This window comes from Protopterus annectens, chromosome 4.part0 (genome assembly GCF_019279795.1).
Source record: "Protopterus annectens isolate FY-2018-M chromosome 4.part0, PAN1.0, whole genome shotgun sequence".
Taxonomy (NCBI): domain Eukaryota; kingdom Metazoa; phylum Chordata; order Ceratodontiformes; family Protopteridae; genus Protopterus; species Protopterus annectens.
In genome coordinates, this window is record NC_056733.1 from 952177061 (window position 1) to 952191581 (window position 14521).

The following is a 14521-nucleotide window of genomic DNA, read 5'->3' on the forward strand; positions in this document are numbered from 1 at the left end:
TAGTTCCTTCTTGTTGAAGGTCTGCGGGCTTCAAGGATAATGTCTTTAACCCTTTGGGATAGGTCTGGGTTAGTTGCTGCTATGTGATGTTCCAGGCAGTCAGTTGCAAGGTTTTTAGGTTTGGGTGCATGATGTTGTAGTTGTTCTGAGTTAACATCAAAGGCATCAGGGGTATTGACCACATTCTCCCCTGAGACATGCTCCTCAGCAATGGATACCAGTGTTGTCTTGGCCAATTCGGAGCTATCAGGATTATCCTTGGGCGTTCCTCTTTGATTTTCAATAGTACCTTGTGCATCAAAGGAAGAGGTGGAAATGCATATGCTGTCAGGCCTTTCCTGAAGGATAGAGAGTCCACCTTCCATGCAAGTGGGTGGTATGTCCTTGTGCAGAATTTTTGGAGCTGATGATTGAGTGGGGATGCGAATAGGTCTATTTGTGGCATTCCCCATTTCTTTGTGATGGCCTTGAAGATGTCCGGGTGTAGCATCCATTCGTGAGCATCCGAGGTGGTTCTGCTTAACATGTCTGCTAGGGTGTTTTCTTTTCCCGGCACAAATATTGCCTGTAACTGGATGTTGTAGCTCAGAGCCATATTCCAAAGGTCCAGAGTCATTCTGCATAGGGGGTATGAATGAGTGCCTCCCTGTTTGTTGATGTACCACATGACTGTGGTGTTGTCTGTCCTTATCATTAAATGGCCTTCTTTGAGGAATGGTCTGAATTTCTGGATTGCTAGTTTTACTGCCAGCATTTCTTTTTGGTTTATGTGCAGGTGTTGCTGGTCTGGAGTCCACAATCCTTGTATGCATTTGTCCCAACATGTGCGCCCCCCAGCCTAAGTCTGAGGCGTCCGTTGTGATGGTTTGGCTTGCTTGAAACTTGTTGAAGGGCAAGCCTGGGTTTGATTGGCATGCTTGAGCCCACCATAGGAACTCCTGTTTCAGGCATGGGATTAGTGGGATTTCGGTTTCTAAGCTGTGCCTGTGTTGAGACCATAAATTCTTTAGGTACCACTGTAGCTTTCTCATATGCAGTCTGGTATGTGGGACCAAGATTATGCATGATGCCATGAAGCCCAAGGCCTGTAGTACTTTTCTTGCTGTTAGTTTGTTCTGCTTTGTTAATGCCAAGAAGTAAAGAGGGAGTTGTTTTTGTTTTTCTGCAGTTAGGAATGCCATTTGTTTTGCTGTGTCCAATTCCGCACCCAAGAATGTTCTTGTTTGGGATGGTATCAGTCTTGACTTTTGTAAATTGACTGTGTATCCCAGGGCTTGTAGTAAGCAAATGACTCTTTGTAAATCTGTTGTCAGCTTGCTTTTGTTGTCCGCTTGTAACAGGCAGTCGTCCAGGTATGGATATATTTGGATTCCATGTAGCCTGCAGTGAGCGATTACTGATGCCAGGCATTTTGTGAATACTCTGGGCAGTAGATAAGCCAAAGGGCAATGCTGAGAATTGATAATGCTCTGATCCTGCAAGAAATCTGAGGTATCTTCTGCAATTTGGTCGTATGGGGACGTGCAGGTATGCCTCCTTGAGATCTAGAGTTACCAGCCAACACTCCTTGCCCAGCATGGGAAGAAGTTGCTGTAGGGTCAGCATTTTAAATTTTGGGACAATGATGTATGTGTTTAAGATGGACAGGTCGAGAATAGGTCTCCAACTTTTCTCTTTTCTTGGTACTAGGAAGAGTCTGGAGTAGAATCCTTTGCCCTGTTCTGTTATTGGTACTCTTTCCACAGCTCTTATCTTTGTTAATTGCGCTATCTGCTTTAGAGCTTCTGTTTTTTGATTTGGAGGTAGGTTTGGCATTCCTCTTTTTACTGGTAAGGTGTGGAAGTGGAACCTGTAGCCTTGGTCTATGGTTTGCAAAATCCATTTGTCTTTTGTGATATAGTGCCAATTTTTCGAAAATAAGGCTAACTTTCTGCCTAAAGGTGCTGTTATTTGCTCCCTGGTAGACGGTGTCAGAGCCAAGTCACTGTGATTGTCCTGTTGCAGTGGCAGTGGTTGTGTCCGTGCCTCGGTTATTGCCTTGCCACTGTCTACCTCTGTAGGCACCTCCTCTGGATTGATTTCTGCCTCTAGAGCGTCTATTCCTGCCTCTGAGGTTTTGAGGAATCTGAAAAGGACCAATTTTTGGCAGGCCAGTTCCTGCTAAACCTTGGGGGCTGAACCTGTAAGAAATCCTTAACTGTTTGTACAGATTTTGCCTTCTCCTCCATTTTCTTCATTACTTGCTGAGCAGGTGTACCAAATAGACTGGCCTTATCCATAGGAGCATCTAACAGCTTTGCTTTAACATGATCCGGCAAGACCTGTTCTTTCAACCATGCATGCCTTCTTATCACTGTGCCAGTCATGGCTGATCTAAATGAAGCCTCCAGTACATCATAGCCACATTTTAAAGAATGGTTACTAACCTGCTGAATGTTATTCACCATTTCTAAAACATATTTCTTATCTAAGGAGTCATCAGTGGACAGTTTCTTAGTAAACTGATCAAGCATAAACTCTTGGTATTGGATCATATGAAACTGACAGTTTAAAGTTCTAGCTGAGAGAGTAGCAGAGGTGTAAACTTTTTTCCCCCATCTCTCTAAGGACCTGGATTCCCTTTCAGAAGGAATAGGGTTTTTTGCTGAGGTCTAGGCTACTGCCTTAGGCCCCTGGGATATAGTCTCAGGATCTGCAAGTGGGGCCTTGTATAGGTGGTGATGAGTGTCTGGCACCCTGTAAAATCTATCTGGTTTGGCAGGGGCTGGAGGTAAAGTATCAGGAGCAGTGCAAACATCATTAAATGCATCATACACAACAGACAGTACTGGAGGTATAGCTAAGGGTCTATGCTGTGGTAAGTGTAGAAATGTCCTAAGCCTTTTTCTTGAATCAGAGAAATCCTGTCCCTGCCATTGGAATTGTTCTCTCATGGCATGTAAGGTTTCCCCAAAGGAAAATTCCTCTGGTGGAGAGGCAGATGGAATGGATTCCTCAGCGTCGGAATCTTCATAAGTAGAAAAAGGAGCCTCTGGCTGATCTGTAATGTCCGAGTCATCAGAGGACACTGGCTCGGGGGGCTCTGCTCTAGGTCTCTTTTCTGGGGGCTGAGAGGCCCTGTCTGGGTGAGATTGGGATCCCCTAATTAAGGATATTAAATCCTCTGCCAGAGTAAGCATTTGTGAACTAGAAGTGGGCCTGTGTGAGGGGGGCTTAACAGGCACTGATTTAACAGTTTTGGCTGCTTTAGCCCTGGCAAAGGCCTTTATAGACATGGCTGCAGGAGGCCTAGCAGCACCACGTGCTGGGGTAGAGACATCCAAAGGAATGGTGTCTGATAAATCACTAGGAACCACAGTAGTAGGCAAAACTTCTGAGGCCGATTCAACTAAGGTAGCAGGAGCCTCAGTAGTAGTCGTGGATTCGGCTGAAGATTGACCGGTTTTCTCGGTTTCGGCCGAAACCGAGACACTCGCGGCTTGCTTAACCGTGGTTTCGGCCGAAACCGCGGACCGCGAGTGTCGGTCTTTTTCTTTGCGTTTTTTAACAATTTGGGTAGTCGGAGGATCCGACGGCATAATGTACGCAAAATCTGAGCCGAAAAACTGTTCAGCAAACTCCGACCGACGCCTAAGCGTTTGTCGGTTGAAGGAAGCACAGGCCGAACAGGCTGCTATGTCGTGGTCTGGGCCTAAGCAAGGCAGGCAGTAAGAGTGGAAATCTTTATGAGGTATTTGTTTCCCACAAGTTAAACAGTTATTGACTTTTTCTGACATCGGCTGAGGCAAGAAAGAGTCCCCAACGGGGTACTTAGCTTTTAGAAGTCTTCGAAGTAGTATTCGGTAGTAGTAATCTCTGGATCTGACCGACCGGCACTTGTGAACAGCTTCTGCTTCGGGCGCCGCGCGGCAAGAAAGACTGAGGAAAATGGCGTCGGCTGATGCCTTTATACCCAAAGACCAACAGAGATGACGTCGGGTGAAGTGCGACATCAGCCGAAGCCGGACCCAGACTTTGGAATCCGGCCGACCGAAGGGCTGCCTGACGACAGGACAACCCATTTGTTATGACTGCAGATGCATCCTTGAAGGACATCAGCTAAAGATGGACTCTGACAGACCCTTAGAAGCTCTGCATCTACTTTGGCTGGAATAGTCTCTGGACACCAAATGGAACCCCATGTTATGGAGTGCGCCCACAGAGAGAGATTTGGAGGTGTAAGACTGTGTTCTAGATCTTAATACTTAATTTGACAACTGCTACTTGTCCTATACGTACCAATCCATTGCATCACTTTTAATAGTGAATGTAATTCGGCTTCAATACCCATCAAACGGCTTATCCCATTTTTTTCCTTACGTCTTATCAACCTTATTACAATGCATTGCTCCCTATAGTAAACGTACGCATTCATCCAATCTCTGCAAATACCCAAGATGACACTGCTACATCCAATATCTGTTATTCTGACCTACAAGAGTGCCTTGACTTGGCAAATCCAATGGAGCTGGGGTGGGGTTGACTCAGATGGCCCTCTGCATCCTGATATTAGTTATTTCTTCTGTAAGAAAGATGTCTCCAAATATTTTGATGGAATGCCAGTGGTGGAACTGTCCAACACAGGATGGTGGTTAGAGACAGCATGAACTACTACAAAGCGAAGCAGAACCAAGTTTTGTTCCCGTCTTTAATATCCACTTGCCAAACCTGGCAGAGTGAAGATAAAACAGGCACAACACTAAGGCCCTAAACAAAATACTTGTCTGTTGTGAAAATAACTGCAATGTATTTCCTACAAATCAACACACCTGTTGCTTCAAAATCTGATAGCTAGTTCTTGTATCTAAAATCACTAACAGAATAGTATACACACGAATGACAAGACGCACACTATTACCAGATTTTCCTCAATGGGGATTGGACCTCCAGAGGTCAGACCACAGTGGACATATGGCACAAAGTACAGCTCTGTTAAAAACTTATTACAATTTCAAAAGTTCAAATATGTAAGCAGCTAGTCAAATTAAGATTCCTACCTTCAGTATCACCACAGCTGGCCTCATTTTCAAACCTCTACTTTCACCCACCTGCCACTGACTGCCTCCTTCCCAGCTGGGCATCAGAAGAACAAGAACAGACCGTTCTTCCTTGCCCAGGTTGAACAAGAGTCACCAGAAGTGCAAGAGCACAAAACCTGTAGGACAAATCCACAAAACTAAAGTTCTCAAACCACAATACGGCAAAATGCTGCTCCAAGTCTTACAAGAGTGCTGAGGAAAGGAGGTGCCTGCAGTATGTTTGGACAACTGTTTCAAATGTATTAGGTGCACTTTCTCTTATGCCGGAGTGGATTTCCGGCAGGGTCTCCAGACTCTCCTCCACACTGCAAAGCATGCTGGCAATTTATTTCTGCTGCCATTAAATTCTCCTCAGCATGTACATTTGTACACTCCGACAGAGGGGCAAGCCCATATATACATGGTTTCGGACTTCTACTTCCTGGGTACGCTCCAGCCAACCATAGGCTTCAATATGGAAAGAGCAGGTATAAACACTGTAGTCATCGCTACAAGTAATAAAAAAGAGAAAATGAAACAAGAAAAATTATTTTAAACGAAGTTAACATTTCATTCACTTCCTTCAAACATTATACCTATGGTAGGTCATAGGTCCACACACGTATATGGTTGTGGAAAACCAAAGAGTTACTCCTAACTAGGTGGTTTAGGTCATGGATCTACACGTGTACATTTATTTTAACATTTGTTTACTGGGGAAAGTCCGACTTGGGACGAAGCCAATTTTCAGCAGAGATCTGGGAAGAAATGCTCCAAACATGTCTTTGTAATGTGGGAGGAAAACAGAGCAGCCGGAGAAAAACCACAAATGCAGGGAGGACATGCAGACTCCACACAGAAGGCACCCTAGCCGAGAATCGAACCGGAGATACTCTTGCTGTGAGGTGACAATGCTACCACTGCGCCGTCCATGGTTGGTTGTGGAAAACCACAGAGCTACTAACTAGCTGGTTTAGGTCATGGATCCACATGTTTATATGACTGGAAAACCAGAACGCTACTACTAACCAGGTGGTTAACAGAAGCAGCAAGACAGTAAACAACTAACCCACAAATGAAAAGGAGGAGGGGGGAACAACTTTCAGGAATGTCCGAACTGGCTCATTCAAGAAAAAACAGCACAAGTTTAACGGTGTTTATTATCCACAAAACCTCACAAAAGGTACACCCAAAAGATTTTTTCAAAGTGTGTGAAACAGCATGAACAAGTCCAGAGAAGGCTAAAGCAAGCTCAGTGTTATACAGGGTTAAAGGCATGACTATGGTCCAGGCAACTTGAGTGCAATTAGCAGCTCAGACAGCTAAGGTGCTGGCGAGGGGGAATGGTTGTGCTCATTCTGGTGGCATACACACACAAACTTAGCATCTGATCTTCCACAGACGTCGGGGGACACGTGTGGAGGGGGTTGGTGTCTTATAGGAGACAGGCCACTAGCTGAGTCACTAAGGAGGCAGGAGGACAGGCCAGCATGTCCAACTCAAGACAGTATGTGTACGTGGGAACAGGGCGCAAAAAAAAAATCCTCCTTGCTAGCATAAAAAATGCTGTCCCAAAATACCACAATCAACCTCACTGGCTTCTAACATAGTCCGAGAAAATCCAAGGAAAGGCTGATAGGTTTGATAAACCTGGTGAACAAAAAAATGCCCACTGGGTCAGCTGCAAGGTGGGGGGGGGAATACTTTTAAAATATTTACAGGACTACTTATTTGAACTAAACCCAGCTAGAGACCTGCAATGTTGAGAATTCAATGAAAAGCAGAGACTTTCATCTTAAAGGACGACTCAAGCATAAACTACTGTACCATATAGCAAACTGTTTACAAGAAGTTTCTCAAAGGTTTTCCAAGCATTTTCAATACATGTTAATGAAATGCCACCAATACTCTAACATTAGTACACACAAGGATACATCATACATTTTATTTTAGATGCCAAGGGCAAAAAAATCAAACATACTGCTCTAAAAAGACAGTTACCTTTAATCGATGTGTTGGGTCTGCTCCATGAGCCAGGAGGAGTTCAACGACAGCCAGATGACCCCCAGCACAAGCCAAAGACACAACAGTATGGTCATTATTAGCTGTAGCTCTGTTAACATTAGCACCTGTAACATAAATAAAACTTGTATATGCAAAAGCACAAGGCAATAAAACTGATGCTATATACACACCATTCTTGAAGAAGTCCCAAATAGAAACAAAATATGTCCACATATAAAATTTGAAAATCGATTACATTACATTAGTATATTTTTCAAATCTAGGTACTGATCATACACAAATGTTTAGTACATGAAAGTACTTTATTTTGTCACAAAGTGTAGGGACTAAAATTAAAATGATGCATAAAATTGCTAATCAAATATGTACTTGAAAAAAACAGTTGTGTACACTTACCATAAATGTAGATGTTACGAGTGTATTCACTGTTGCAGCCATTGCATTTGGGTAACCCTGCTGGCAGGTTGCCCTCAGTTGGCCTAAATCCCAAAGTCCTGGGTCCTGTGTCAGCTGTCGTCACCCCTTCCCTGACGTCAGGCCATCAGGGGGTATAAAAGCAGCAGCCAACGACATTTTCTTTAGTTTTTCTTGCCCCAGACGTCAGGTGCCCCCTAAAAGGGTAGCCAGAATTTATATCTATATATAAAATTACATGCAGCAATATAAACTTTAACTTCATCCACAAGCAAATACATCACACAGGTTGTATAAATCAGAGAAGGAAAGATAGGTTCCATCAGAAGAAAAGGGGGAATGGGGGGTGGGTAACCTGGACTGCAACAGTGAATACACTCGAACATCTACATTTATAGTAAGTGTACACAACTGTACTATGTTCTTCGTGTTTCACTGTTGCAGTCATTACATTTGGGTAGATTCCCAAAGCTATGGTTGGGAGGCTGGAGCCAAATAGAATTAGGAGCAGCTGAGAGACCCTGCAGAACTGCAGTGGCAAAGCCTGCCCTGGATTTAGAGTAGAGTGGCAGATGATGGTGCTTTGTAAAGGTGTGCACTGAACTCCAAGTAGCTGCCTCTAAAATGTCCTTGGCTGGTACGCCCCTGAGAAAGGCTGCTGAAGTGGCTGTAGCTCTGGTGGAATGTGGCCTAATGCCCTAAGGCACTGGCTTGCCATGGTATAAGTAGCAGTAACGAATGCAGTGGCCTATCCACTTTGAAATGGTCTGCTTTGAGATAGCCTTTCCTTGAGATCCTGCAGCATATGCCACTAGTAATTGCTCTGTCATTCTGAAAACTTTGGTTCAGTCAAGGTAGAATCTAAGCTGTCTGTGTATGTCCAAAGAATGCAAAATTCTCTCTCCCTTGTTCTGTGGATTTGGATAAAAAGTTGGCAGATGAATGGTTTGGTTAAGAGCCACACTGGACACCACTTTAGGCATAAATGTTGGGTTTGTCCTCAGGGAGACCATGTCCAGATAAAAAATGATAAAAGGTTCCACAGCCATGAGTGCCTGTAGCTCTGAAACTAGTCTTGCAAAAGTTATTGCTAAGAGCAGAGCTGTTTTCCAAGATAAAAACTTTATATCCGCAGTAGCAGCTGGCTCGAAAGGAGGCAGGGTGAGTTTTTCCAAGACGTAGTTGAGGTTCCATGCAGGCATTGGTGATCTCCTTGGAGGCCTTAAATTTTTGGCTCCTGAGGTACTGTTTTAATAAGGGATGAGAAAAGATTGGTGGCTCTGCATTGTAATGGGCCGAAATGGCAGAGGCATGTATTTTAATAGAGGAGAAAGATAGGCCTTTGTCCAGCATCTCAGTTAAGTATTGTAAAATCTGAGGAATATTTGGCACAGTTGTATATGTTCCTTGTGCCTGGTTCCAAGCACAGAATCTCTTCCACTTTCTAGCATAAGATTTTCTAGTACTAGGCCTTCTGGCTTCCAAAATGACATTCATGACAGCTTTGCTGAGGTGTGTTTTGTATGACTACATTATTTGCCATGCTGCCAAGGTTAGTTCTGAGCTGGCTGGGCAGGATAGTAGATGCGGTACTTGAGGTAAGGTCCAAGCTGGGCACTGAGACAAGCTCTTTAATACTGGGTACCAGTGCTGGCGGGCCAGTCTGGTGCAATCAATATCATCTTTGTCTTCTCCTGTCTGACCTTTAGGAGTACCTTGGGGAGGAGAGGCAGAGGGGGAAAGGCATATACTGATAGTTTTTTTCCAGCTGAAAGATAGGACATCCACTATCCATGCTGGTCTGTGATAAGTCCTTGTGCAGAATCGTTTCAATTGATAATTTTGAGGAGAGGCAAATAGATCCATGTCAGGGCTCCCCCATTTCTTTGTTATCATGCTGAAGACTTGTGGATCTAGTTTCCACTCGGGAGGGTCCATAAGTTTTTACTTAAATTGTCTGCCAGAGTATTTTTCCTTCTGGCAGGAATTGTGCCTGCAGATGTACTTGGTAAGTCAGTGCTATGTCCCACAAAGTCATAGGTAGTCTGCAAAGGGGGTAAGAATGTGTGCCCCCCCTGCTTGTTTATGTACCACATGACCGTGGTGTTGTCTGTCTACCAGTAGTTGTCCCGGATGAAGTAGGTCCTTGAAGGCTGTCAGGGCAGTTTGAACAGCTAGCATCTCTTTTTGATTGATATGCAGATTCATTTGTTTTGAGGTCCATGTTCCCTGAATGCATCTTCCTACCATGTGGGCCCCCCAAGCATAATCTGATGCATCTGTTGTTAGTGTCTGCCTGACTTGGGGTAGTGTGAATGGCTGTCCCTCGTTTTGGTGACAAGCCTTTGCCCACCATCGAAACTCCTGTTGCAGGCAGGGATGAGAGTAATTATGGTTTCCAGGCTGTGACAATGTTGAGTCCAAACACTTTTTAGGTACCATTGAAGTTTCCTCATATGCAGTCTTGCATATGGAATTAATAGGATGCAGGATGCCATGAAGCCCAAAGCCTGCAGAATTTGTCTTGCAGATAACTGGGCCTTTGCTGCTAACATTTAGAAATAGGTAGTCAGTTGCTTTTGTCTGGCATGAGATAAGCCATCTGGGCAGCTGTATTTAAGCTTGCAGCCAGGAATATTATCTCTTGAGAGGGTACTAGTTTTGATTTCTTTTCGTTGACTGTGTACCATAGGCATGTTTGAAGTTTCTTCACAAATGCCAGATGCTATAAAAGGATGTCCTTGTTCTCTGCTTGAATTAGGCAGTCATCCAAGTAAGGGTATATTTGCATTCCTCTGTCTGCAGAATGCAATTACTGGTGCCAGGCACTTAAAGACCCTGGGCGCAGTAGAAAAGCCAAAGGGCAGTGCAGAGAATTGGTAATGCATTGAGCCAGCCTTGAATCTGAGGTATCTTCTGCATATTTGTCTGATTGGGACATGCAGGTATGCCTCTTTTAGGTCTTGTTACAAGCCAAGCGTTCTTGCCCAGCATGGGCAGAAGCTGCTGCAAAGTTAGCATTTTGAATTTTGGTATATCCAATAAGGTGTTTAGAATAGATAGGTCCAGTATTGGCCTCCAGGTCTTGTCCTTTCTGGGTACCAAGAACAGTAGAGTAAAATCCTTGTCCCTGCTCTTGCTCTGGTACTTGTTGAATGGCCCCCATGTCCATGAGGGGATGAGACTTGTTTTTGTGCCTCTGCCCATTGATTTTTTTGTCAGATCTGGCCAGCTGTTTGCCTTTTGCAGGGTATGGAAATGGAACTTCTAGCCTTGTGACACGATATTTAGAACCCACTTGTCCTGGGTTATAATGTGCCAATTTTGAGAAAAAAAGTGTTAATCCCCCCCCCCCCCCCCAGGGTGCTGCCAGGAAACAAGTGCTTGGTGCAGGCAGGGGGAAGTCATTGGGGCCGTTTCCTGCAAGGTTGTGATTTGTCTTCTCCACTTTTGGAGGTAGAAGCACCCCATTGCTTTGACCTGTATGAACCTTGTGCCTGGGATCTGCCTCTAGGGCGTCTGGGTCTGCCCTTTTGAGGTCTGTCTGACACAGGAAAGGACAAATTCTTTGTTGGTCAGTATCTACTAAACCTAGGTGGCTGTACTTGAAAAATATTTGACCGTTTGCATAGATTTAGCCTTGTCCTCCACTTTCTTTAACACCTCTTCTGCCTTAACACCAAACAAAGCATCATGCTGTAAAGGTGCATCTAATAATTTAACTTTAACATGATCAGGCAGATTTTGTTCCTTTAACCAAGCATGCCTTCTAATTACAGAGCCTGTAACTGTGGCCCTGCAGGAGGCCTCTAAAGAATCAAACCCACATTGCAAAGTATGCCTTCCAACTTGTTCAGCTGCATGCAATATATCCTGCATTTCCTTGTTTTCTGCACATTCAGAGTTTAAAAACATTTTCTGTTTAACAACATTTTCTGTTTAAGCAATGCCATGACATGTTGCTGATATTTGAGCATATGAAACTGACAGTTTAAAGCCCTTATAGCCAAGGCAGGAGATGTGTAAACCTTTTTTTCCCCATTTGTCCAGTGCCCTTGAATCCGTGTCAGAAGGTGTAGGTTTTTTGCAGCGGAAGCCTTAACTCCCTTGGGACCCTGAGAAATAGTTTCTGGGTCTGCAGCAGGGTTTTGAAAAATGAATTTATGTGCGAGTCAGGAACTCTAACATCTGTCGGGCTTAACAGGAGCTGGAGGTAAGGAGTCAAGGGTAAGGCTAGACTCCGAAAACACATCTACAATGTCTAACACGGGGGGGGATGGCAAGTGGCTTGTGCCGAGGTAGTAACAGGAAATCCCTGAGCCTCTTTTTAGATTCTGAAAAATCTTGGCTCTCCCAGTGGAAATTCTCCCTCATGGTATGTAAGGTTTCCCCAAAGGAATAGACCTCAGGAGGAGAAGCTGAAGGTATGGATTCTTCAGCATCAAGAATCCTCATAGGGTGGAAAAGAATATTCCTGATCAGAAGAAATAGAAACCTGATCTGAAGATTCATAGTCTGTCTCTTGCCTAGGCCTCTTATCAGGAGGGGGATGTGAACCCCTGATCAAGGTAATCAAGTCTTCGGCCAGTTTGAGCATCTGATTTTTTGGGCATGGAGGCCTGTCCATGTGGCTCTTGAGTTTGTTTCTTTGTCTTTAAAAGTGCTTTAGTCTTTGCCTTTGAAGCTGAAGTCTGTTTAATGTATAGTTGTTTAGGTCTGAATACACCCTCCGAAGCCAGTGCCTGCTCAGCGGCTCAGAACCCATCTGAGAGAATAGTGACCGAGGCTCCAATACCTTGAGTTTCCAGCGGCATAGCAGACTCCACGTGGGAGTCGGTAGCGGCCTGCGACTCTAAAGTAGCGGAAGTCAGGGGCTGCGAAAGCGCCTCACTGAGAACTGGCTAACCGGCGACTGGCTTAGGAGAAGCTTCGTAGTCTGTTTTGGGCCTCTGCAGTCTATCCTTTTCTTTGCATTTTTTGTGAACTCTGGTAGTCAGATGGCCGATATTTTATAATTAAATTTGCGCCCAAAATAGTTTAATGCAAAGTCATACCGACGCTTAGTGCGTTGGTTAAATCTAGCAAAAAAACGACAACCTGAAATGTCGTGGTCAGGGCCTAGGCAAGGAATAAAGTAAGAATGAAAGCCCTTATGAGGTATTTGCTTCCCACAAGAAATACAATTATAAACTTTTTCTGACATCAGTCTGGAGCAAGAAAACAGTTTCCCCAACGGGGTACTTAGCTTTATAGAAGACTTTGGATCTTAAATTCGAACTCGAAACTCTCAGGAGTCGGCCGATCGGCATTTGCGAACTGCTTCTGCTTCGGGCACCGCGCGGCAAGAAAGACAAAGAAAATGGCGTAGTCTGCTTCTTTTATACCCCTGACGGCCTGACGTCAGGGAAGGGGTGACGACAGCCGACACAGGACCCAGGACTTTGGAATTCAGGCCGACTGAGGGAAACCTGCCAGCAGGATTACCCAAATGTAATGACTGCAACAGTGAAACACGAAGAAAATCAATGTGAAACTTTTTACTTTAAGATAAAGTTGCTAAAGCAACACTCAAGTGAAACAAACACTATCAAAATGTTTAATAAAGCTTCAAGCAGTCTAACAGATTTGTTAACTGGGTAATCATCCACACTAAACACAAATGTCCCCTGTTAGAGGTAACCAGGGAGCACTGTCTGGCTAAATGACTCTCAGTCACAGAGTAGCAAAATGAAGGTAAAAGGAATCAAAACTGGTAATCTTGGTTACAGGAAAGCACTTGTTAACAAATCAGAACATTAAATCTTCACAGCTGTCATAAGGTTCAATTTACAGTTGTGTACTCTTACCATAAATGTAGATGTTAGAGTGTATTCACTGTTGCAGTCATTACATTTGGGTAATCTGCTGGCAGGTTGCCCTCCGTCAGCCTGAATTCCAAAGTCTTCGGTCCTGCGTCGGTTGCTGTCTCCTCTTCCATGACGTCAGGTCGTCAGGGGTATAAAACGTACAGCCGACGCCATTTTCTTTAATTTTTCTTGCCCCAGATGTCAGGTGCCCCCAAAAAGGTAGCAAATATATAAATATATATGTGTACATGCATCAATATAAACTTTACCTCCATCTACAAGCAAATACACCACAAAAGTTGTAGAAGATGGAGAAGGAAAGAAACTCCAGAATGACTGGGGGATGGCGGGCGGGTAACCTGGACTGCAACAGTGAATACACTCGAACATCTACATTTATGTTAAGTGTACACAACTGTACTATGGTTCATCGTGTTTCACTGTTGCAGTCATTACATTTGGGTAGAATCCCAAAGCTATGGTTGGGAGGCTGGAGCTAAACAGCATTAGGTGCGACTATAAGGCCCTGCAGAACTGCAGTGGCAAAGCCTGCCCTGGGCTTAGAGACAAATGATAATGCTTTGTAAAGGAGTGGACAAAACTCCAAGTAGCAGCCTCTAGAATGTCTTTGGTTGGTACTCCTCTTAGAAAGGCTGCTGAAGTAGCTGCAGCTCTGGTGGAATGAGACCTAATGCCCTTGGGCACAGGTTTACATTGGTGTAAGTAGCAGAAACTAGTACAGTGGCTTATCCACTTTGAAATAGTCTGCTTTGAGATGGCCTTTCCTTCTGATTCTGCAGCATATGTCACTAGCAATTGCTCAGTTTTTCTTAGAGATTTAGTCCTGCTCAAGTAGAATCTTAGCTGTCTGTGTACATCCAAGGAATGCAGAATTCTCGCCCCCTTGCTCTGCGGATTTGGATAAAAGGTTGGCAGATGAATAGTTTGGTTAAGAGCCACACTGTAAACCACCTTAGGCATAAATGTTGGATTTGTCCTCAGAGACACCATGTCTGGGTAAAATATGATAAAAGGCTCCACAGCCATGAGGGCCTGTAGCTCAAACTCGTCTTGCTGAAGTAATTGCTAGTAGCAGAGCTGTTTTCCATGATAAGAACTTTATATCAGCAGTAGCAGCTGGTTCAAATGGAGGCAGGGTGAGCTTTTCCAACATATAAT

General features: G+C 44.2%; 1 protein-coding gene across 1 annotated transcript in view; it reads right to left on the minus strand.

Moving 5' to 3' along the window:
• The window catches only part of LOC122799695 (ankyrin repeat and KH domain-containing protein 1-like), a gene marked incomplete in the record, with an annotated part of 3928199 nt that overhangs the window by 2268900 nt on the left and 1644778 nt on the right, over positions 1–14521 (minus strand). Inside the window, 1 exon segment of the mRNA XM_044068930.1 lies at positions 7059–7186. Within this exon segment, the coding sequence (XP_043924865.1) occupies positions 7059–7186 (128 nt within the window).